The following is a 22,974-nucleotide window of genomic DNA, read 5'->3' as shown; positions in this document are numbered from 1 at the left end:
TTAATGAATTTAGTTTCATAACTCACAACCTCCAGGTAACTAGTCCACTGGCTAACCCCCGCACACTGGCTAACCCCCGCGCGCACCGGCACAACCCCCGTGCGCACCGGCACAACCCCCGCGCGCACCGGCACAACCCCCGCGCGCACCGGCACAACCCCCGCGCGCACCGGCACAACCCCCGCGCGCACCGGCACAACCCCCGCGCGCACCGGCACAACCCCCGCGCGCACCGGCACAACCCCCGCGCGCACCGGCACAACCCCCGCGCGCACCGGCACAACCCCCGCGCGCACCGGCACAACCCCCGCGCGCACCGGCACAACCCCCGCGCACACTGCACAACCCCCGCACACTGGACAACCCCCGCACACTGGACAACCCCCGCACACTGGACAACCCCCGCACACTGGACAACCCCCGCACACTGCCAGAACCCACCACACTGCCGTAGCCCCCCGCCCCCACAAAATCTAGGCTGTCACTCCAGCCCAGTACTGAGGGAGTGCTGCACTGTCGGAGGTGCCGTCTTTCAGATGAGACGTTAAACCGAGGCCATGTCTGCTCTCTCAGGTGGACATAAAAGATCCCAAGAGCAGGGGAGTTCTCCCCGATGTCCTGGGCCAATATTTATCCCTCAACCAACATCAATAAAACAGATTATCTAATCATCATCACATTGCTGTTTGTGGGAGCTTGCTGTGCGCAAATTGGCTGCCGCGTTTCCGACATTACAACAAGGACTACACTTCAAAAAGTAACTTAAACCTAAGGAAAAACCAAGAAAGTGATACTGCGTTATATCACTGCTTTGCATCAGGATATCTGACCTGTGACCCCGAGCCCTGGCAGTCTGCCCCTGAAGTGAAGCCAGCTCAGTCCTGTTTGCGCTTGTATGTCTTTTGTATCTGTCACCTATTGTATTCTAGCTCGTACACAATCTTCCTCCCTTCTACATGACTCACCGTGTTCCCTTGGAAAAACACATTGCATCATTTATCTCCTCAACTAACTGAATAGTCACCACGCTGACTTTACAGCCAATGAAGTACTTTATTTTATGCAGTCGCTGTTGTAATGAGGGAAACGCAGCAGCCAATTTGTGCACAGCAAGCTCCCACGAACAGCAGAGATAATGGCCAGATAATCTGTTTCTAGTGATGTTGGTTGAGGGATGACTGAGGGGCCAGGTGCAGAGTCTGATCCCGCACTGTACTACAATGCTCACCTTCCTGGAATGAGATGAAGACTTCTCTCTCCCCCAGCTCCTGAACATGTCTGTAATTGTTCACCATCTCCGTTCGATTGGTTTCATCCACATTCGACAAGTACAAGTCTCTTTCTAACTCCAACAGCTGGCGACAGAGAAAGACAGCTCCAGTTATAGACACACTGTGCCAAAAAGATCCTTACGGTTAGCTTCTGCCGGGACGCTCCCGGAATGGAGCCTTGCCTGTTGGGAGCCACAGGACTGAGGACGATGCCCAAGACTGGTGGGCCCGATGTCACATCTCCTGCTCCGCTTACGTGTAGTCCCTGGCACATCATTCCCAAGTCACAGCGCTTAACTTCGTTTCCTGACTAATGACCCGGCTCATTTTCCTGGGTTTCCACTGTTGGGTGGGGTGGGGGTGTGGGGGGCGATGGAGAGGGAGGGGCGTGAGGCCCGACGGAGTGATGGCTGCTGGCGGTGTGAGCCTGAATGCTCGCGCCCAGCGCCCTCAGACTGCAGGATCCGAGCGGGCTGGGCACCAAGCACACAGAGGGCCCAGCATGGCATATCATCACCATAGCGACCAAAGGCTCCAAAGCCTGTGGTCACAGGCCTCTCAGGCTTCCAGGAGCAATTGACCTGCGACCTCCATTTCGCAATGCATGCTGGCGTCGCTATGGTGCAAATAATGAGGGCGGGGGAATGGGGAGAGGGTGGGGGAGGGGAGTGGGGAGGTGATGGGGGAGTGGGGACGGGGAGGGGTGTGGGGAGCAAGGAGGGGGTGAGGGAGGGGTTGGGGGAGTGGGGAGGGGAGGGGGTGGGGGAGGGATGGGGGAGCGGGGAGTGGGGGGTTGGGGGAGGGGAGTGGGGAGGGGGAGGGGGTGGGGGAGTGATGGGGGAGCGGGAGCGGGTGGGGGAGGGACGGGGAGTGGGGAGGGGAGTAGGTGGGGGAGGGATGGGGGAGCGGGGAGTGGGGGGTTGGGGCGGGGAGTGGGGAGGGGGAGGGGGTGGGGGACGGGGAGGGGAGTGGGGAGCAGGGGGTTGGGGGAAGGGAGTGGGAGGGGAGTGGGGATGGGGAGGGGAGTGGGGAGCGGGGGGTTGGGGGAGGGGAGTGGGAGGGGAGTGGGGACGGGGAGGGGAATGGGGAGCGGGGGGTTGGGGGAGGGCCGTGGGGAGCGTGGAGACGGGGAGGGGAGTGGGGAGTGGGGAGCGGGGAGGGGGTCGGGGAGGGGGTGGGGGAGGGACGGGGGGTCGGGGAGTGGGGAGGGGGGAGCGGGGGGTTGGGGGAGGGGAGTGGGGACGGGGAGGGGAATGGGGAGCGGGGGGTTGGGGGAGGGGAGTGGGGACTGGGTGGGGGGAGGGGGAGCGGGTGGGGGAGGGGAGTGGGGAGCGGGGAAGGGGTGGGGAGCAGGGGGAGGGGGGAGCGGGTGGGGGAGGGGAGTAGGTGTTTGCCTTTTGTAACCTGAAAGTTTCTCCTGCTCAGCTGGTGAATCTTTGGCAGAAACCCTCCCCGTTTAAACTGGGTCAACAGGGTTAGCGCCAAACTTCCGCAGGGTCACGGTATAGAGACACAAACCCTCCGACCTTTCAGTGGAAGGAACGATTGTTGTTGGGAGGTTGTTGAAGGGATGGTTTAACACTGGTCACTGGGCTGGCAGTCGCCTCTTCTTCAGCCTATTCCTGGTTGCCTTTGAAACAGATGAGAAACTTTCAACAACCTCACAGAGAATATTTCAACAATCGTTGAATCCGGAGGAGGCAGTGGACCCGGGCGAGACCAGAGCGGGAGCAGAGCGAGAGAGGCAGCAACTCAACAGAGGCAGAATTCAAAAGAGTGACGTCAGAGTAGAAAAAGTGACGTCGGCACAAGGGAGGAGCTGATTGGTTCGGCGACCCGAGTTCACAGCGGGAGCGGACCAACAAGAGGCACAGAGTCGGTGAGCAACTCAACACGGGAGTGACGTCAGAATTCATAGTGTCACTGGCACAAGGGAGCTGAGAGGTGAGTATCGGGTGAGTATTTGTGGTAAATTTTTAGTTCTGCTCTGAGTATATTTCTGCTAAGTAGTTCATAGCCTATCTAATAGAGGGAAGTACTGATTGGTGGGTAGCTGTTGAGTGTTTCTTGTTACGTTTTAAGTTTATTTCTGGTAAATAGAGGCATGACAGGGCAGCTCAGTCCCGTGATTTGCACATCCTGTGGGAAATCCGGGACGCTTCTTGTGGCCTGGATGACCAGGTGTGCAGGAAGTGTCACCAACTGCAGCATCTCGAGCTCCGGGTTTCGGAGCTTGAGCGGCAGCTGGAGTCACTACAGTGCATTCGCAAGGCTGAGAAATACTTGGAAAGCACGTTTCTAGAAGTGGTCACCCCGCAGTCTCAGAATGTGCAGGCAGAGAGGGAATGGGTGTCCACCAGACAGAGAAGGAGGACCAGGCAGGTAGGGCAGGAATCCCCAGAGTGCATCTCGCTCGTGAACCAGTTCACAGTTCTGGATGGCTCCTCTGGGGAGAGCAGCCAGAGCCAAGACCACGGCACCACGGGTGGCTCAGCTGCACAGGGGGGGGAGGAAGATGAGTGGAAGAGCAATAGTGATAGGGGATTCATTGGTTAGGGGAACATAGGCATTTCTGTGGACGCAGACGTGACTCCAGGGTGGTATGTTGTATCCCTGGTGCTAGGGTCAAAGATGTCACTGAGTGACTGCAGGACACTCTGAGGGGGGAGGGTGAACAGCCAGAGGTCGTTGTCCATATCGGTACCAACAACATAGGCAGAAATAGGGATGAGGACCAGCAGGCAGACTATAGGGAGCTAGGAAAGAGATTAAAAAGCAGGACCTCAAAAGGTAGTAATCTCCGGATTACTCCCGGTGCCACGTGCTAGTGAGTACAGGAATAGGAGGATAGAACGGATGAATGTGTGGCTGGAGAGATGGTGCAGGAGGGAGGGCTTTAGATTCCTGAGGCAGTGGGACCATTTCTGGGGAAGGTGGGACCTGTATAAGTCGGACGGGATACGCCTCAACAGAGCCGGGACCAATATTCTCGTGGGGAGGTTTGTTAGTGCTGTTGGGGAGGGTTTAAACTAACATGGCAGGGGGATGGGCACTAGCATATAGGAGTAGAAAAAGAGGAATAAGGTGCATGAAAGAGTGAGTGTGTTGGATAGTACTAGAGAAGATAGTACTAGAGGCAGTAGTAGTACCATATTAGATAGGAGTAGACTAAGAAAGACTCCGAAAATTTCAAAAATGGGTTTAGAATGCATGTACGTAAACGCACAAAGTGTGGTGAATAAGGTTGGTGAGCTACAAGCACAATTAGCTGTGTGGCAATATGATGTGGCAATAACGGAAACGTGGCTTAAAAACGGCGAGGACTTAATATTCAAGGGTACAAGGTGTTCAGAAAAGATAGGGAAGGAAAAAAGGGAGGTGGGGTGGCAGTGCTGATTAAGGAAGACATTGTAGTGTTGGAAAGGGAGGATGTTCTTGAGGGGCCAAGGACAGAATCCATTTGGTTAGAGTTGAGGAGCAAAAAGGGTATGATCACGCTCCTGGCGGTATTCTACAGGCCTCCAAAGAGTGAGAGGGAGGTAGAGGAACAAATCTACAGGGAAATCGCAGAGATATGCAAGAGATATAGAGTGGTGATATTGGGGGACTTTAATTACCCAAATATCGATTGGGATAATGCTAGGGTAAAGGGAAGGGAGGGGGAGGAATTTCTGAAATGTGTTCAGGAGAATTTCCTTGACCAGTATGTTCTTGGCCCAACTAGGAAGGAGGCATTGCTGGATCTTTTGCTGGAGAATGAGGTGGGCCAGGTCGACCAAGTGTCTGTGAGAGAACACTTGGGTACAAGTGATCATCGTATCATAAGATTTAGATTAGCAATGGAGAGGAGCAAGGAACAATCTAGAGTGGAACTTCTAAACTGGAATAGGGCTAACTTCAATGGGATGCGAAAGGATCTAGCCAGGGTAAAATGGAACCAAAGTCTGACAGGAAAAACTAACAGAACAATGGGTGATCTTTAAGGAGGAGATGTTCCAAGTACAGGCTAGGTACATTCCAACAAGAGGGAAGGGTAAGGGAACCAAAGCACGGGCTCCTTGGATGATGAGGGAGATAGAGAAGATGATGAAACAAAAAAGAGGGTGTATGATGAATGTCAGGTGAATTCTTCAAGGGAGAACCAGACCAAATACAATAAGTTGAGAGGGGAAGTGAAGACGAAAATAAGATTGGCAAAGAGAGAATATGAGAGTAGAATGGCGGTTAACATAAAAGGGAACCCAAAAATCTTCTACCAGCATAAGAACATAAGAAGTAGGAGCAGGAGTAGGCCATACGGCCCCTTGGGCCTGCTCCGCCATTCAATAGGATCATGGCTGATCCGAACCTAGACTCACGTCCACTTCCCTGCCCGCTCCCCGTAACCCCTAATTCCCTTATCAGCTAGGAAACTGTCTATCTCCGTTTTAAATTTATTTAATGTCGCAGCTTCCACAGCTCTCTGAGGTAGCAAATTCCATAGATTTACTACCCTCTGAGTGAAGAAGTTTCTCCTCATCTCAATTTTGAAAGGGCAGCCCCTTATTCTAAGATTATGCCCCCTAGTTCTAGTCTCACCCATCAGTGGAAACATCCTCACCGCATCCACCCGATCAAGCTCCCTCACAATCTTATATGTTTCGATAAGATCGCCTCTCATTCTTCTGAATTCCAATGAGTAGAGGCCCAACCTACTCAAGTATATCAAAAGGAAAAGACTGGTGAAAACCAAAGTTGGTCCATTGCAGTCAGATACGGGGGAATATATAATGGGAAATAAGGAAATGGCAGATCAACTAAATGCATACTTTGGGTCAGTCTTTACGAAGGAAGACACAAAAAACCTCCCTGGGATATCGGGAAAAATAGGGACATTGGCAAAGGAGGAACTGACGCAAATCAATATCTCTAAGGATATGGTGTTAAGGAAGCTAAAGGGATTGAAGGTGGACAAATCCCCAGGGCCTGATAACATGCATCCTAGGGTACTGAAGGAGGTGGCCCTAGAGATAGCGGATGCACTAAGGATGATTTTTCAGAATTCATTAGACTCGGGAACAGTGCCGATGGATTGGAGGGTAGCTAACGTTACCCCACTATTCAAAAAGGGGGGTAGGGAAAAAGCAGGTAATTACAGACCTGTAAGCCTTACATCAGTTGTGGGCAAAATGCTGGAGTCCATCATTAAGGATGAAATAGCGGAGCACTTAGCAAATGGGGACAGGATAGGACAGAGTCAACATGGATTTACAAAGGGTAAATCGTGCTTGACTAATCTATTGGAATTTTTTGAGGGAGTAACTGGTAGAATAGATGGGGGAGAGCCAGTAGATGTGGTGTACCTGGACTTCCAAAAGGCCTTCGATAAGGTCCCACATAAAAGATTAGCATGGAAAATTGAGGCTCATGGGATAAAGGGGAAAGTTTTGGCGTGGATAGGGAACTGGCTGTCAGATAGAAAACAGAGAGTTGGAATAAACGGCTCATTTTCTGAATGGCAGGCAGTAACAAGTGGGGTACCACAGGGATCTGTCCTGGGCCCCCAGCTGTTCACAATTTACATTAATGACCTGGATCAGGGAGTCGGATGCAGCATTTCCAAATTTGCAGACGACACTAAACTAGGAGGGGGGGTGGGCTCAGAGGAAGAGACCAGGAAGCTCCAGAGCGATTTGGACAGACTGGGCGATTGGGCGGATAAATGGCAGATGCACTATAATGTGGACAAGTGCGAAGTTATCCACCTTGGGTGCAGGAACGGGAGGGCAAATTATTATTTAAATGGCAATAGATTGGGAGAGGGGGAAGTACAGAGAGACCTGGGTGTTCTTGTACACCAGTCACTGAAGGCGAGCATGCAGGTGCAACAGGCGGTCAAGAAGGCAAACGGAATGCTGGCCTTCATAGCAAAAGGGTTAGAATACAGGAACAGGGATACCTTGCTGCAGCTGTACAGGGCACTGGTGAGACCACACCTCGAGTACTGTGTACAGTTTTGGTCGCCTCATCTGAGGAAGGATGTTCTTGCCATGGAGGGGGTGCAGCGGCGATTCACCAGGCTGATACCAGGAATGGCGGGAATGACCTATGAGGAGAGACTATGTAGTTTAGGGATGTACACACTGGAGTTTAGAAGATTGAGAGGGGACCTCATAGAAGTGTATAAAATTCTGACAGGTCTAGACAGACTGGATGCAGAAGGAATGTTTCCCTTGGCGGGTGAGAACAGAACTAGAGGACATAATTTAAGGATAAGGGCTAAACCATTTAGGACAGAGATGAGGGGGAATTTCTTCACTCAGAGAGTGGTGAACCTGTGGAACTCATTGCCACAGAGGGCAGTGTACGCCAGCTCATTAAATATATTTAAGAGGGAATTAGATATATTTCTACGGGCAAAAGGGGTTAAGGGTTACGGAGAGAAGGCGGGGACGGGATACTGAATTAAAGGATCAGCCATGATCTCATCGAATGGCGGAGCAGGCACGAAGGGCCGAATGGCCTACTCCTGCTCCTATCTTCTATGTATCTATGTATCTATGTAACCCTTCCTCATAAGTCAACCTCCTCATCTCCGGAATCAACCGAGTGAACCTTCTCTGAACTGTCTCGAGAGCAAGTATATCTTTTCTTAAATATGGAAACCAAAACTGCACGCAGTATTCCAGGTGTGGCCTCACCAATACCCTGTATAACTGCAGCAAAACTTCCCTGTTTTTATACTCCATCCCCCTTGCAATAAAAGCCAAGATTCCATTGGCCTTCCTGATCACCTGCTGTACCTGCATACTAACCTTCTGTGTTTCATGCACCAGGACCCCCAGATCCCTTTGTACTGTAGCACTTTGCAGTTTCTCTCCATTTAGATAATAACTTGCATGTAAACAGTAAGCGGGTAGTAAGAGGCGGGGTGGGCCCTATTGGGACAAAGAAGGCGATATATGCTTAGAGGCGCAGGGCAGGGCTAGAATACTCAATGAGTACTTTGTATCGGTGTTTACTAAGGAGGTGGATACTGATAAAATATCGGTAGAAGCAGAAAAGGTAGAAGCAATGGAAGGGGTGAAAATTGATAGACAGGATGTACTAGAAAGGCTGGGTATGGTTAGGGTGGATAAGTTGCCTGGTCCAGATGGCTTGCATCCCAGGTTGCTAAGGGAAGTGGGGGAGGAGATAGCGGAAGGGCTTGCCATAATTTTCCAATCTTCCCTAGATGCGGGGGAGGTGCCTGAGGATTGGAAAGTGGCAAATGTGACACCATTGTTCAAGAAAGGCTGTAAGGACAATCCTAGTAACTACAGGCCGGTCAGTTTAACATCAGTGGTGGGTAAAGTTTTAGAAACAATAATCAAGGAAAAAATTGCTGGGCACTTGGAGAGGTTTAAGCTAATTAAGGAGCCAACACGGATTTGTGAAAAGCAGATCGTGTTTGACTAATCTAGTTGAATTTTTTGATGAAATAACAGGGTGGATTGATGAAGGGAATGCAATGGATGTTGTCTACATGGATGTTCGGAAGGCATTTGACAAAGTAACACATAGCATGCTGGTTAACAAAATTGAGGCTAATGGAATAGGTGGGTCAGTGGCAGCTTGGATAAGGAATTGGCTCAAGGACAGAAAACAGCGAGTTGTGGCAAATGGCTGTTTTTCAGACTGGAGGATGGTAGACAGTGGTGTTCCCCAAGGGTCAGTGCTGGGGCCACTGCTTTTTTTGATATATAAATGACCTGGATATTGGAATAAAGAGTAGAATTTCTAAATTTGCCGATGACACCAAACTTGGGGGTGTGGCAAACAGTGAGGATGATACCAATCGACTGCAACAGGACATAGAAAGGCTAGCAGAATGGGCAGACAGAATTTAATACAGAGAAGTGTGAGGTGATGCATTTTGGCAGAAGGAAGAGAGAGAGGCAATATACACTTAATGGCACAGTTTTACAGAGTGTGCAGGGACAGAGGGACCTGGGAGTTAATGTGCATCGGTCCCTGAAGGTGGCAGGACATATTGAGAGGGTGGTTAGCAAAGCATATGGGATCTTGGGCTTCATAAATAGAGGTATTGAGTACAAAGGTAGAGAAGTTATGCTGAACCTTTATAAATCGTTGGTTAGGCCACAACTGGAATATTGCATCCAGTTCTGGTCACCACACTTTAGGAAGGATGTGAAAGCCCTTGAGAGGGTGCAGAGGAGATTTACCAGAATGGTTCCGGGGATGGGGGATCTTAGCTACAAGGACAGGTTGGAGAAGCTGTATTTGTTTTCATTAGAGCAAAGGAGGTTGAGGGGTGATTTGAGAGGTGTACAAGATTATGACGGGTTTGGATAGGCTGGACAGGGAAAGGCTGTTCCCACTAGTTGATGGTACAAGGACTAGGGGACACAGATTTAAGGTTTTGGGCAAGAGATACAGGGGGGGATGTGAGGAAAAACTTTTTTACGCAGTGAGTGGTGAGGACCTGGAACTCGCTGCCGACGGAAGTGGTGGAAGCGGAGACACTCAATGTTTTCAAGGGGAGACTGGATAGGCACTTGAGGGAAATAAACTTGCAGAGCTACGGGGATAGAGCGGGGGAATGGGACTGACTGGATTGCTCTGCAGAGAGCCGGCACGGACTCGATGGACCAAATGGCCTCCTTCTGTGCCATTATGACTCTATAGAATCGTAGAATAGTACAGCACAGAAGGAGGCCATTCGGCCCATCGAGTCTGTGCCGGCTCTTTCGAAGGGCAATCCAGTCAGTCTCAATTCCTTTTCACTGAAGGATTTGAAGTTTTTGTGCCTCTCCCTGTACAGTGATCCTGGGAGGAGAGAGAAGTGTAACCGAGACACTCTGAGACACCATCCTTGTGCTAACACAGTGATTCTGGAGTCCCACTGGCTGGAGATTAGCAAGCTCTCCTAGGCTTTGTTTATCGGGTAAATCTGACCCCACACTTCCAGTGCGGAGCCAGGCTTGAAAGGAGCTGGGGTAGAAGATAAAAGCACAGCATGATTGCCCCATTTCTCCACTCGGCACTCGCTGTAGGGGCAGCTCTGTGCTGGGACAGCAGGTGGTGGAATTCCGTCTCAGTGGCCTAATACAGAGACCGTGACTGTGGAAACAACATAGAATGTGATTCAGTCCATTGCACTAACAACGAGGATCACTGATGGTTTAGATGAGCTATAGACATGACTTGTGTGACTTGACAAACGAGATCTTGACAAAGGGGATAGAATTGAAAAGTAGGGGAGATATGCTAAACCTGTATCGAACCTTGGATAGACCACACTTGGACTACTGCATACAGTTCTGGTCGCCATATTATAAAAAGGATAAAGAGGCACTGGAGAGGGTGCAGGGAAGATTTACAAGGATGATAGCAGAAATGCGAGGGTATACATATCAGGAAATGATGAACAGGCTGGGTCTCTTTTCTCTTGAAAAAAGAAGGCTGAGGGGTGACCTAATAGAGGTCTTTAAAATTATGAAAGGTTTTGATAGAGTGGATACAGAGAGAATGTTTCCACTTGTGGGGAAGAGCATAACTAGAGGCCTCAATATAAGATAGTCACCAAGAAATCCAATAGGGAATTCAGAAGAAACTTCTTTACCCAAAGCGTGGTGAGAATGTGGAACTCGCTACCACAGGGAGTGGTTGAAGCGAATAGTATCGATGCATTTAAGGGGAGGCTGGACAAGGATATGAGGGAGAAGGGAATAGAGGGTTACGCTGATAGATTTAGATGAGGAAAGACGGGAGGAGGCTCGAGTGGAGCATAAACGCCGGCATGGACTGGTTGGGCCGAATGGCCTGTTTCTGTGCCGTATATCCGATGTAATTCTGTGAATATGTGAGGGCATTGTCAGACTGTTAACATCCATGTTAAATATACTGTTTATTACAAAAAAAACCTTTGACTGAACTACAGCTGAATGTCAAGCAATCTGCCCAGGTGATCAGATGGATTAACAAGTCATCAAAACCAAATGTGAACCAGAGTGTTACTCAAATCGATAGAAGGGTTAACCTGATCCCTCGCTCCTGGTGGGAGCCTCTAGTGACGGGAGTACAGGTCGGAGAATTGGGCCTACAGTGTTGTCATCCAGTCTTCAGCTCGGCTTGTTGTCAATAGAGTCCTCATTGTTCACTCTACTCCCCATTACTTTGTGAGTAAGATCCCACTCAGGCCAAGGGGAACGAGAGGCGGCCTGTGGAAGCGGACTTTTGCATTTGGGTTACGAGAGAAAAGTGAGTGGAATCAATCCGAATCATAAACCATTGCCTCGCGGAACATTCTTGCCCCTACCTGTTCATTGGAAATTTGCACAGGTGTCCTGAAAACAGTCCACAGCACACTTGAGTAGCAAGGAGGGGTGGTCAAGGATCCATTATAGCGGAAGTATTCATCCAATCGGTGAGGGATCAGATCATTAATGTTGAAACCAGGGAGCTTGATCTTTATACCTGTAAAATACAATGAAGGTCCCTCAGGAACAGCTGGCTAGCAAACACGGAGCATGGACGGAAAATATTTGGGAACTGCTACAACAAGCCAGGAGACCGAGTATTTGGAGAGTAACCTTGGAAGGCCTCACTCCCAGTGTGCAGCCTTGCTAGTGATGACTGTGGATCAGAAACCCAGAACTGCCAATGTCCCAGAAACAACAGGTGAATGAATAACCATTGACGACAGAGCAGGAAGTTCACAGCTACACTGAAGTGCTGAAATAGATAGCAAATAAAGAACTTGCATTTCTATAGTGACTTTCATCCCAAAGTGCTTTACAGCCAATTAAGTACTTTTGGAGTGTAGTCACTGTTGTAATGTAGGAAACATGGCAGCCAATTTGCGCACAGCAAGCTCCCACAAACAGCAATGTGACAATGACCAGACAATCTATTTTTAGTGATGTTGGCCAGGACACCAGGGAGAACTCCCCTGCTCTTCTTCGAAATAGTGCCATGGGATCTTTTACATCCACCCGAGAGGACAGACGGAACCTCGGTTTAACGTCTCATCCGAAAGACGGCACCTCCGACAGAGCAGCACTCCCTCAGCACTGCACTGAAATGCCAGCAGAGATTATGCGCCCAAGTTTCTGGCGGGACTTCATACACACTGAAGGAAGGTTTTATTAGAATATAGTTGTACAGAAGCAATTACATCATGTGACACTAATGTATGAATGCGTAACATGTTCTGAAATGCCTCTGCTAAAATAGCGAGCAAAGCAGGAAGCTCAGTGCTTGGATCACTCGGCGAGTGGGACCTGAGACAGAGAACACAAGGAAAGTCAAGGATGAGAACAAGCCATTCAGCCCATCAAAATTCATCCCTCTAGTCCCCTAAGTGCACACAATAACTTGGGTTGTTAATGAATGGTCTACTGTACACCCTTAATCCACACTTGGCTGCAGTTTGCTAGCTTGGCTCAACTTGTAGCACTCTCACTCGGAGGGCTGTGGGTCCAAGGCCGTTTGGACATATAATCTAGGCTGTCACTTCAGGGCAGTACGGAGGGCGTTCCGAGTTGCCATGACACTGTCCTTTGGATGGTGCTGGATGTTAAAGAGCCCACGGCACTATTCCAAGAGCAGGAGGTCTCCTGGCCAACATTCCTCCCTCAACCAATATCACAAAAAAATAGATTAACTCAGTACTGTTTGTGGGATCTTGCCGTGTGAAAAATGGCTGCTGAACTTGCCTGCAAATCAACAGTGCTGTGTAACTCACTGAACGTGATGTGCTTTGAGATGGGTTAAAGTCCTATCTAAATTCAACGCATATTTTTAAAACAGTAACTCTATTGCTGTTCTGCCCATGTCCCAGACTGTCTACAATTGTTTAATTCATCATAACTTACCTATAGTCTTGTTGAGCTCTGCCTTAGGCTCTGTATATGTAGCTCTAGACTACAGTTCCTGTGCAGAACTCTGGCCTTGACCTCCCCTGTCCTCCTGTCTCTGATACCATAGCCTCCATTATCCCCAAACCCATTTTTCAACACTCCCCTTGATCTCGTCTCTTGCCATCACTCTAGGCTGGACAGGCCATGGATTCCCTGTCCTCTAGCCTGAGCATTCTCCACTGCCACCATCATCGTACCCACTGCTGCTTTTCCTAGCTCAGCAATACAAACTGCCTGCTCCTCTCTCCCGATGCCCCAACTGTTTGCAAGTTCCAATACATTCCCCGCCTGCTCTATTGACTTGCTTCTGACTCAGTTTCCAATCTTTCAACAACCTCTCCTTAGGTCTCTACTTGCCAACTTCATCAACTGCTCCCTCTCAACAATAACTTGCACAGATATAGGGGAGACATTAGGGCCGGTCAAAGAGGTCGGTTTTAAGGAGAGTCTAAAAGGAGGAGAGGCGGAGAGGCAGAGAGGTTTAGGGAGGGAATTCCAGAGCTTCGGGCCTAGACAGCCGAAGGCACGGTCACCAATGGTAGGGTGAAGGAAGTGGGGGACAGACAAGAGGTCAGAGTTGGAGGAACGTAGAGTTCTTGGAGGGTTGTAGAGCTGGAGGAGGTTACAGAGATAGGGAGGAGGCGAGACTATGGAGAGGTTTGAACATGATCCATAGTTGGTGGACCAGGATGCAATGTAGGTCAATGAGCTGCTGGAGGAACAGGACTTGGTGCGAGTTAGGACATGGGCAGCAGATGAGCTCAAGCTTATGGAGGATGCAAGGTGGGAGACCATTGGCATAGTCAACAAAAGCATGGATGAGGGTTTCATGGGCAGATGGGCTGAGGCAGGGGTGGAGACAGAGACAATATTATGGAATAACAACAGAAAATGCTGGAAAAACTCAGCAGGTCAGGCAACATCCGTGGAGAGAAATTAGAGTCGACGTTTCGGGTCGAAACCCTTTTTCAAAACTGGAAAGGAAATGAAATAGATTGAAGGCAGGGCTGCGACAGAACAAAAGAAGTAAAAGAGACATTAAGAGTTATTCAAAACCAGACGAGATGGTAATAGGACAGTGGAGACAAAAGACGGCTGAGATTAGGTGTGAAGTGTACTGGCAGGATGAGAGACAGCTGCCGTGTGGGAGAGAGAGAGACAATATTATGGAGTTGGAAGTAGACAGTCTTGGTGATGGAGAGGATTATAAGGTCGGAAGTTAAGCTCAGGGTCAAATAGAACGCTGAGGTTCCGAACAGTCCGGTTTAATCTGAGACAGTGGCCAGGGAGGGAGACGGAATCAGGGGCTAGGGAAAGGAGTTTGTGGCGGGGACCAAGGACAATTGCTTTGGTCTTCCCAAAGTTTAATTGGAGGATATTTTGGCTCATCCAGGATTGGATGTTAGACAAGCAGTGTGACAGCACAGAGGCAGTGGAGGGGTCGAGGGAGCTGGTGGTGAGGTGGAGCTGGGTGTCGTCAGATGACATGTGGAACCTCACATGTTTTCAGATGATTTTGCCTTTGGCATTATCTCTTCCCTGTTGTCATCACCTTCCTCTGTAAGAAGCCCACTCTGGACCCCTCTGTCCTTTCTAACTACCGCCACATCTTCAGCCTCCCTTTCCTCTCTTAAGGTTCTCAAACATGTCATCATTTATTTCCATTTCCCAGCACAATGATTTCAAAATCTTCATCCTTGTTTATAAATTCCTCCATGGCCTCATCAAACTCCACCTCTGTAACCTTCTCCAGCCCTACATCCCAGCTCACAATCTCCACTTTTCCAACCCTGGTCTTCAGTGAACCCAACCCTGCTCCAGTGTTGACATCACAGCCACCAGTCATCATGTTCCTGCTCTCAGGAACTACCTCCCAAACACCTCCCTCTTTCCCACAGATCTCCCCACTTTCAAAGTCCTCCTCTTCATGCATTCCTTCATCCACCTCCCAATGGCTTCCTCCCAAGCTCCCGCTTGGTGTCTAGTTTGTGTTTGTGAAGCACCATGGGACGCTTTGCCATGTTAAAAGCTCGGTACAAGGGCGAGTTACTGAAAAGTAAGCAAAGTATCATTTTGTGAGATCCCGTATTCTTGAATCTCAGTCCTCCTTACCTTTAAACTGAATTTCTTTCAAATGACGGAATATCTGGTCATAGGCAGCATTGAATGGCCCAGTCTGGAACAGGGAAAAGCTGTTAGTTTTGGGAGATGCCATCATTCTGGGTATAATATATGAACGGACGCTGAAGTGTTTACAATAAATACCTCGATGAGAATTCCCAGGACAGCCAGCCCATCGGCCTTGTCTTGTGCTATGGAAACATCCTGGTACTTCTCAGAGTTATAGTGAACAATGTGTAACTAAATGGACAAAGAAAAGGTGAAAGGTCACTTCATTACTGTGTTGATAATCTCATTTGTGTAATCTCAGTCATTGGGTTCCATAACACTTCAATACATCCTTCGCTGAAAAATTAATTTACTTAGAACAACAGCATCCAACAAATAAGGTTTCAGATAGCTTTTCCAAAGTAGAATACTATACAATATAGTACAGACATGCCTTCCCTGCATAGGCCCATAGCGAGACATTCTGTGCCCCAGCAACTCTCTGTGTGAAGAAGTTTCCCCTAACGGCGATCCTCACTCAGTGTCAATTTTAAATCGATGGCCCATCATTACATAGAAGATAGGAGCAGGAGTAGGCCATTCGGCCCCTCGAGCCTGCTCCGCCATTTAATGTGATCATGGCTGATCATCCAAACTCAGTACCCTGTCCCTGCTTTCTCCCCATATCCCTGGATTCCTTTAGCCTTAAGAAATATATCCAACTCCTTCTTGAATATATTTAATGAATTGGCCTCTACTGCCTTCTGTGGTAGAGAATTCCACAGGTTCACCACTCTCTGGGTGAAGAAATTCCTCCTCATCTCTGTCCTAAATGGCTTACCCCTTATCCTTAGACTGTGACCCCTGGTTCTGGAATCATTACTCCCTCCCCAGTCAGATGGGAAGAGCCTTTGCCCTATTCACTCTTTCAAAGCCCCGCATAATTTAAAAAACCTCAATTTAGTCTCCTCTTGGCCTTCCCTGCTCCAGTGGCTGTCGTCCCCGTCTCGCAGGTCTCTGCTCATAACCAGTTTCCCATCCCTGGTCAGCCACACTGTACTTTCGACAATGGCGTGTAATTGCACCCAGTACCCTGTGACCTAACCTTCTGTATAAATTTATCATTCCTCCTTAACTCTTGTTTCTCCTATTTATAAAACCCAGTGGTACTTTTTTTTTAGTGGTTCATCTACCTGCACTCGCACTTTCAGGGAATCATATATTTGAACCCCTCGGTCTCTCGGTTCATCCGCAGCCTTTAGTATCTTTCCATTGTGTGTACACTCCTCGTTTTTCCTCCCAAAAGGTATCACCTCGCATTCATCCACATTAAGTTGCATCTTCCCCCTGTCTGCCCATCTCACTAACCAGCCTGTGTCTTCCTGAAGTCTTTCACAGTCCTCCTCACTGTTCGCCAAGACTTGTGTCATCAGCTATTTTCGAGATTGTGATCAAATCCAAATGATGTGTATACACCGAAAACTAAAGTGGAGCCAGCACTGACACCTGGGGTACAACATTGCTAACACTTCTCTAAATCTGTTCAATACCAATCTTCACAAACACTTTATCCTGTTCATCAAATAACTTGCGATCTGTGCTGCTGCATTTCCTCTTACACCTCTCACTCTGCAGTGCATTAAATGTACGATAACCAACACTCTCAGAGTTATACAGCACAGAAAGAGGCCCTTCGGCCCATCGTGTCCACGCCAGCCATCAAGCCCTGTCTATTCTAATCCCATTTTCCAGCACTTGGTCCGTAGCCTTGTATGCTATGGCGTTTCAAGTGCTCATCTAAATGCTTCTTGAATGTTGTGAGGGTTCCTGCCTCTACCATCCTTTCAGACAGTGAGTTCCAGATTCCAACCACCCTCTGGGTGAAAAAGTTTTTCCTCAAATCCCCTCTAAACCTCCTGCCCCTTACCTTGAAACTATGCCCCCTGGTTATTGACCCCTCTACTAAGGGGAAAAGTTCCTTTCTATCTACCCTATCTATGCCCCTCATAATTTTGTACACCTCAATCAGGTCCCCCCTCAGCCTTCTCTGCTCTAAGGAAACAACCCCAGTCTGTCCAGTCTCTCTTCATAGCTGAAGCACTCCAGCCCAGGTAACATCCTGGTGAATCTCCTCTGCACCCTCTCCAATGCAATCACATCCTTCCTATAGTGTGACAACCAGAACTACACAGTATTCCAGCTGTGGCCTAACTAGCGTTTTGTACAGTTCCATCATAACCTCCCTGCTCTTATATTCTATGCCTCGGCTAATGAAGGCAAGTATCCCATATGCCTTATCTACCTGTCCTGCTGCCTTCAGTGATCTATGTACATGCACACCAAGGTCCCTCTGATCCTCTGTCCTTCCTAGGGTCCTACCATTTAATTCAATTCAATTCAATTTTATTTGTCATATATGCAGCAGACGTGTGTACTGCACAATGAAATGTTGATTTTTACGAGTCCTCCCAACATTGGAATAAATATGGCATAACAATGATAAAATACTAATAGAAATACAGTAATAATAAATAAAACAACATTAATAAATAATAATAAATTATTCGTTCATGAGTCTTATGGCCTGGGGGTAGAAGCTGTTTCGAAACCTGCTGGTACGAGACTGTATGCTTCGGTATCTCTTACCGGACGGGAGCAGGGCGAAGAGGTTGTGGCGGGGGTGGCTCGCGTCTTTAATGATTCTCAGGGCCTTCCCCCGGCACCTCTCGGGGTAGATATCCTGCATAGCAGGTAGTTTAATTCCTATAGTATGTTGTGCAGCTTTCACTACCATCTGTAGAGCCTTGCGGTCTGTGGCGGTGCAGTTGCCATACCAGGTAGTGATGCAGCCGAACAGGATACTCTCGATGGTGCACCGGTAGAAGTTGGTGAGAATCTGGGGGGACATTCCAAATTTCTTCAGTCTCCTGAGGAAGAACAGGCGTTGGCATGCCTTCTTGGTTACAACGTCGATGTGATGCGACCACGTTAAGTCCTCCGTAATGAATACACCCAGGAATTTGAAGCTGCTGACCCATGTGTATTCCCTTGCCTTGTTAGTCCTCCCAAAATGCATCACCTCACACTTTTCAGGGTTAAATTCCATTTGCCACTGTGCAGTGCATTACATGCACGATAACCAACGCTCTGCAGCGCATTACATGCACGATAACCAACGCTCTGCAGCGCATTACATGCACGATAACCAACGCTCTGCAGCGCATTACATGCACGATAACCAACGCTCTGCAGCGCATTACATGCACGATAACCAACGCTCTGCAGCGCATTACATGCACGATAACCAACGCTCTGCAGCGCATTACATGCACGATAACCAACACTCTGCAGCGCATTTGAAAGAAAGACTTGCACTTATATCGTGCCTATCACAAAATCATGACGTCCCAAAGCACTTCACAGCCAAAAGTACTTTTTTGAAGTGAAGTCACTGTTGTAATGTAAGAAACACGGCAGCCAAGTTGCGCACAGCAAGATCCCACAAACAGCAATGTGATAATGACCAGATCATCTGTTTTAAAAAAAAAGTTGACTGAGGGATAAATATTGGCCAGGACACTGGGGATAACTCCCCTGCTCTTCTTTGAAATAGTTCCATGGGATCTTTTAGAGAGCAGACGGGGCCTCAGTTTAACGTCTCATCCAAAAGACGGCACCTTCAACAGTGCAGCACTCCCTCAGCACTGCACTGGAGTGTCAGTCTAGATTATGGGGTCAAGTCTCTGGAGTGGGAGTTTGAACCCACTACCTTCTGACTCAGAGGCAAGGGTGCTGCCCACTGAGCCACGACAGACACATTACAGACAAGATAATCAGCACTCTGCTATATGTTACAGGATAACCCATATGTTCTGGGTGAGCCTCTACGTAACACACTTCAGATTATAGTCAGTTTTGTACGGCGCTCACGCCTAATTGTTCGATCTGGGCGCCTGTTGAGCGAGACTCTGCACAAGGAGCATAGCCTAACAAAATATAACACTGAGTTATCCTGATTGCAAAAGTACGACAGACTCTGTAACCCACTGTCGATTGTACGTTATTGTCACTCCCTTAGGAATCGTCAATAATAACATAAACAACTTGTATTTATCCAGGGCCTTTAATGTAGTAAAACATCCCAAGGCGTTTCACAGGAGCGCAATCAGATATAAACCGACCCCGAGCCACATCAGGAGGTATTAGGACAGGCTTGGTCAAAGAGGTAGGTTTTAAGGAATGTCTTAAAGGAGGAAAGGGAGGTAGAGAAGCGGAGAGGTTTAGGGAGGGAATTCCAGAGCTTAGGGCCTTGGCAGCTGAAGGCACGGCCACCAATGGTGGGTTGTAGGAAGTGGGGGATGCACAGAAGGCCAGAGTTGGTGGAACACAGAGATCTCGAAGGGTTGTAGGGCTGGAGAAGGTTAGAGAGATAGGGAGGGGCGAGGCCATGGAGGGATCTGGACACGAGAATGAGAATTACGGAGGGTGGTTGATGGGGTGTTGGCCAGGAGGGCGTTGGAATGGTCAAGTCTGGAGGTAACAAAAGAACGGATGGGGGTTTCAGCAGCGGATGGGCTGAGGCAGGGGGGCGAGGGGCGATGATATGGAGGTGGAAGTAGGCGGTCTTTATGATGGAGAGGATATGGAGTCGGAAGCTCAGCTCAAGCTCAGGGTCAAGAGTTGAATAATGGGCCGGAATTTGCGGTTGTAATGATGGCGAAACTGATGGCGCTCGCTGTCATTACTCTGTGAAACTGACAGCAACTCCTGTCGTCTGCGCAGTAAAACACGGAAATCCGGAAGTTTCTGTCACTGATACCCTGCTCCTCCACAGGGTGCGCTGCTGCAGTCTTCTGGGACATTGGAACCAGTTCTGGGGGAGGTGGGACCAGTACAAACTGGACGGTTTGCACCTGGGCAGGGCCGGGACCGATGTCCTAGGGGGAGTGTTTGCTAGTGCTCTGGGGGAGGGTTTAAACTAAAATGGCAGGGGGTTGGGAACCTGAACAGGGAGACGGAGGAAAGGGAAACAAGGATAAAAGCAAAAGATAAGGAGAAAAACAAAAGTGGCAGTCAGAGAAATCAATGTTTTAAATCAAACACGGCCACAGTAAATAATAATTCTAATAGGTCTAAGAGCGTTAAAAAAACAAGCCTGAAGGCTTTGTGTCTTAATGCGAGGAGCATTCGTAATAAGGTGGATGAATTAGCTGCGCAAATAGAGGTAAACGAATATGATTTAATTGGGATTACGGAAACATGGCTCCAGGGTGGCCAAGGCTGGGAACTCAACGTCCAGGGGTATTCAATATTCAGGAACGACAGGCAAAAAGGAAAGGGAGGTGGGGTAGCATTGCTGGTTAAAGAGGGGATTAACACAATTGTAAGGAAGGATATTAGCTCTGATGATGTGGAATCTGTATGGGTAGAACTGAGAAATACCAAGGGGCAGAAAACATTAGTGGGAGTGGTATATAGACCTCCAAACAGTAATGCGGAGGTTGGGGATGGCATTAAAAGGGAAATTAGAGAAGCGTGCAATTAGGGCACAGCAGTCATCATGGGTGACTTTAATCTTCATATAGATTGGGCTAACCAAATTAGTAACAATACTGTGGAGGAGGAATTCCTGGAGTGTTTACGGGATGGTTTCCTGGACCAATATGTCGAGGAACCAACCAGAGATCAGGCCATCTTAGACTGGGTATTATGTAATGAGAAAGGATTAATTAGCAATCATGTTGTACGAGGCCCCTTGGGTCGGAGCGATCATAATATGATAGAATTCTTCATTAAGATGGAGAGTGAAGTAGTTGACTCAGAGACTAGGGTCCTGAATTTAAATAAAGGAAACTACGATGGTATGAGGCGCGAGTTGGGTAGGATTGATTGGGGAATGTCACTCAAAGGGTTGATGGTGGATAGGCAATGGCAAACATTCAAAGACCGCATGGATGAACTACAGAATTTGTTCATCTCAGTTTGGCATAAAAATAAAACAACAAAGCTGACTCAACCGTGGCTAACGAGGGAAATTAGGGACAGCGTAAGATCCAAGGAGAGGTCATATAAATTGGCCAGAAAAAGCAGTAAACCTGAGGATTGGGAGCAGTTTAGGATTCAACAAAGGGATTAATTAAGAAGGGGAAAATAGAATATGAGAGTAAGCTTTCTGGGAACATAAAAACTGACTGTAAAAGCTTTTATAGGTATGTGAAGAGAAAAAAATTGGTGAAGTCAAGCGTAGGTCCCTTGCAGTCAGAATCAGGGGAATTTATAATGGGGAACAAAGTAATGGCAGACCAATTAAATACATATTTTGGTTCTGTCTTCACAAAGGAGGACACAAATAACCTCCCAGAGATGTCGGAGAACATAGGGTCCGATGTAAGGGAAGAACTGAAAGAAATCAGTATTTGTAGGGAAATGGTGTTGGGGAAATTGACGGGATTGAAGGCCGATAAATCCCCAGGGCCTGATAATCTACATCCTAGGGTACTTAAGGAAGTGGCCCTAGAAATAGTAGATGCATTGCTGATCATCTTCCAACATTCGATGGAATCTGGAACAGTACCCATGGATTGGAGGGTAGCAAATGTTACCCCACTATTCAAAAAAGGTGGTAGAGAGAAAACGGGGAATTACAGACCGGTAAGCCTGACATCGGTAGTGGGGAAAATGCTAGAGTCCATTATAAAAGATGTAATAGCAGAGCACTTGGAAAACAGTGACAGGATCAGACAAAGTCAACATGGATTTACAAAAGGTAAAGTGTGCTTGACTAATCTACTGGAATTTTTTGAGGATGTAACTGGTAAAATAGATAAGGGAGAACCAGTGGATGTGGTGTATTTGGACTTTCAAAAGGCTTTCGATAAGGTCCTGCATAAGAGATTAGCGTGTAAAGTTAAGGCACATGGGATTGGAGGCAAGGTATTGACTTGGATAGAGAACTGGTTGGCAGACAGAAAGCAAAGAGTTGTAATAAACGGGTCTTTTTCCGAGTGGCAGGCAGTGACTAGTGGGGTACCGCAGGGATCGGTCCTTGGACCCCAGCTATTCACAATATAAATTAATGATCTAGACAAGGGAACTAGATGTAATATCTCCAAGTTTGCAGACGACACAAAGCTGGGTGGGCATGTGTGCTGTGAGGAGGATGCCGAGAAACTCCAGGATGATTTGGACAGGTTGGATGATTGGGCAGAAGCATGGCAGATGCAATAGAACGTGGATAAATGCGAGGTTATCCACTTTGGTGTCAAAAACAGGAAGGCAGATTATTATCTGAATGGCAATAGATTGGGAGAAGGGGAAATGCAACAAGACCTGGTGTCCTTGTGCACCAGTCGCTGAAGGTAAGCATGCAGGTGCAGCAGGTGGTTAAGAAGGCAAATGGTATGTTGGCCTTCGTAGCGAGAGGGTTTGAGTACAGGAACGAGGATGTCTTGCTGCAGTTGTACAGGGCCTTGGTGAGACCACATCTTAAGTATTGTGTGCAATTTTGGTCGCCTTATCTGAGGAAGGATGTTCTTGTCATGGAAGGAGTTCAGCGAAGATTCACCAGACTGATACCTGGGATGGCAGGAATGACGTATGAGGAGAGATTGGGTCGATTGGGCTTATACTCGCTGGAGTTTAGAAGAATGAGAGGGGATCTCATTGAAACTTATAAAATTCTGACAGGACTG

The 22,974-nt window shown here is 48.3% G+C and overlaps 1 protein-coding gene across 2 annotated transcripts in view; it reads right to left on the bottom strand.

Moving 5' to 3' along the window:
* The window catches only part of ca12 (carbonic anhydrase 12), a 90,883-nt gene that overhangs the window by 25,393 nt on the left and 42,516 nt on the right, over positions 1-22,974 (bottom strand). For both annotated transcript variants that reach the window (XM_085972052.1, XM_085972053.1), the window contains exons 5-8: positions 15,440-15,535; positions 15,287-15,350; positions 11,572-11,729; positions 1,229-1,355 (exon numbers count right to left, since the gene is read on the bottom strand). In XM_085972052.1, coding sequence (XP_085828178.1) covers positions 1,229-1,355; positions 11,572-11,729; positions 15,287-15,350; positions 15,440-15,535 — 445 coding nt within the window. The remainder of the gene's footprint in view (positions 1-1,228; positions 1,356-11,571; positions 11,730-15,286; positions 15,351-15,439; positions 15,536-22,974) is intronic.

The sequence above is a fragment of the Somniosus microcephalus genome, chromosome 32, assembly GCF_052327205.1.
Source record: "Somniosus microcephalus isolate GS21.2 chromosome 32, FLI_Smic_1.0, whole genome shotgun sequence".
In the NCBI taxonomy this organism is placed as follows: Eukaryota; Metazoa; Chordata; class Chondrichthyes; order Squaliformes; family Somniosidae; genus Somniosus; species Somniosus microcephalus.
The sequence above is the reverse complement of the archived record's forward strand: the minus strand, read 5'-3'. Positions and strand labels throughout refer to the sequence as shown.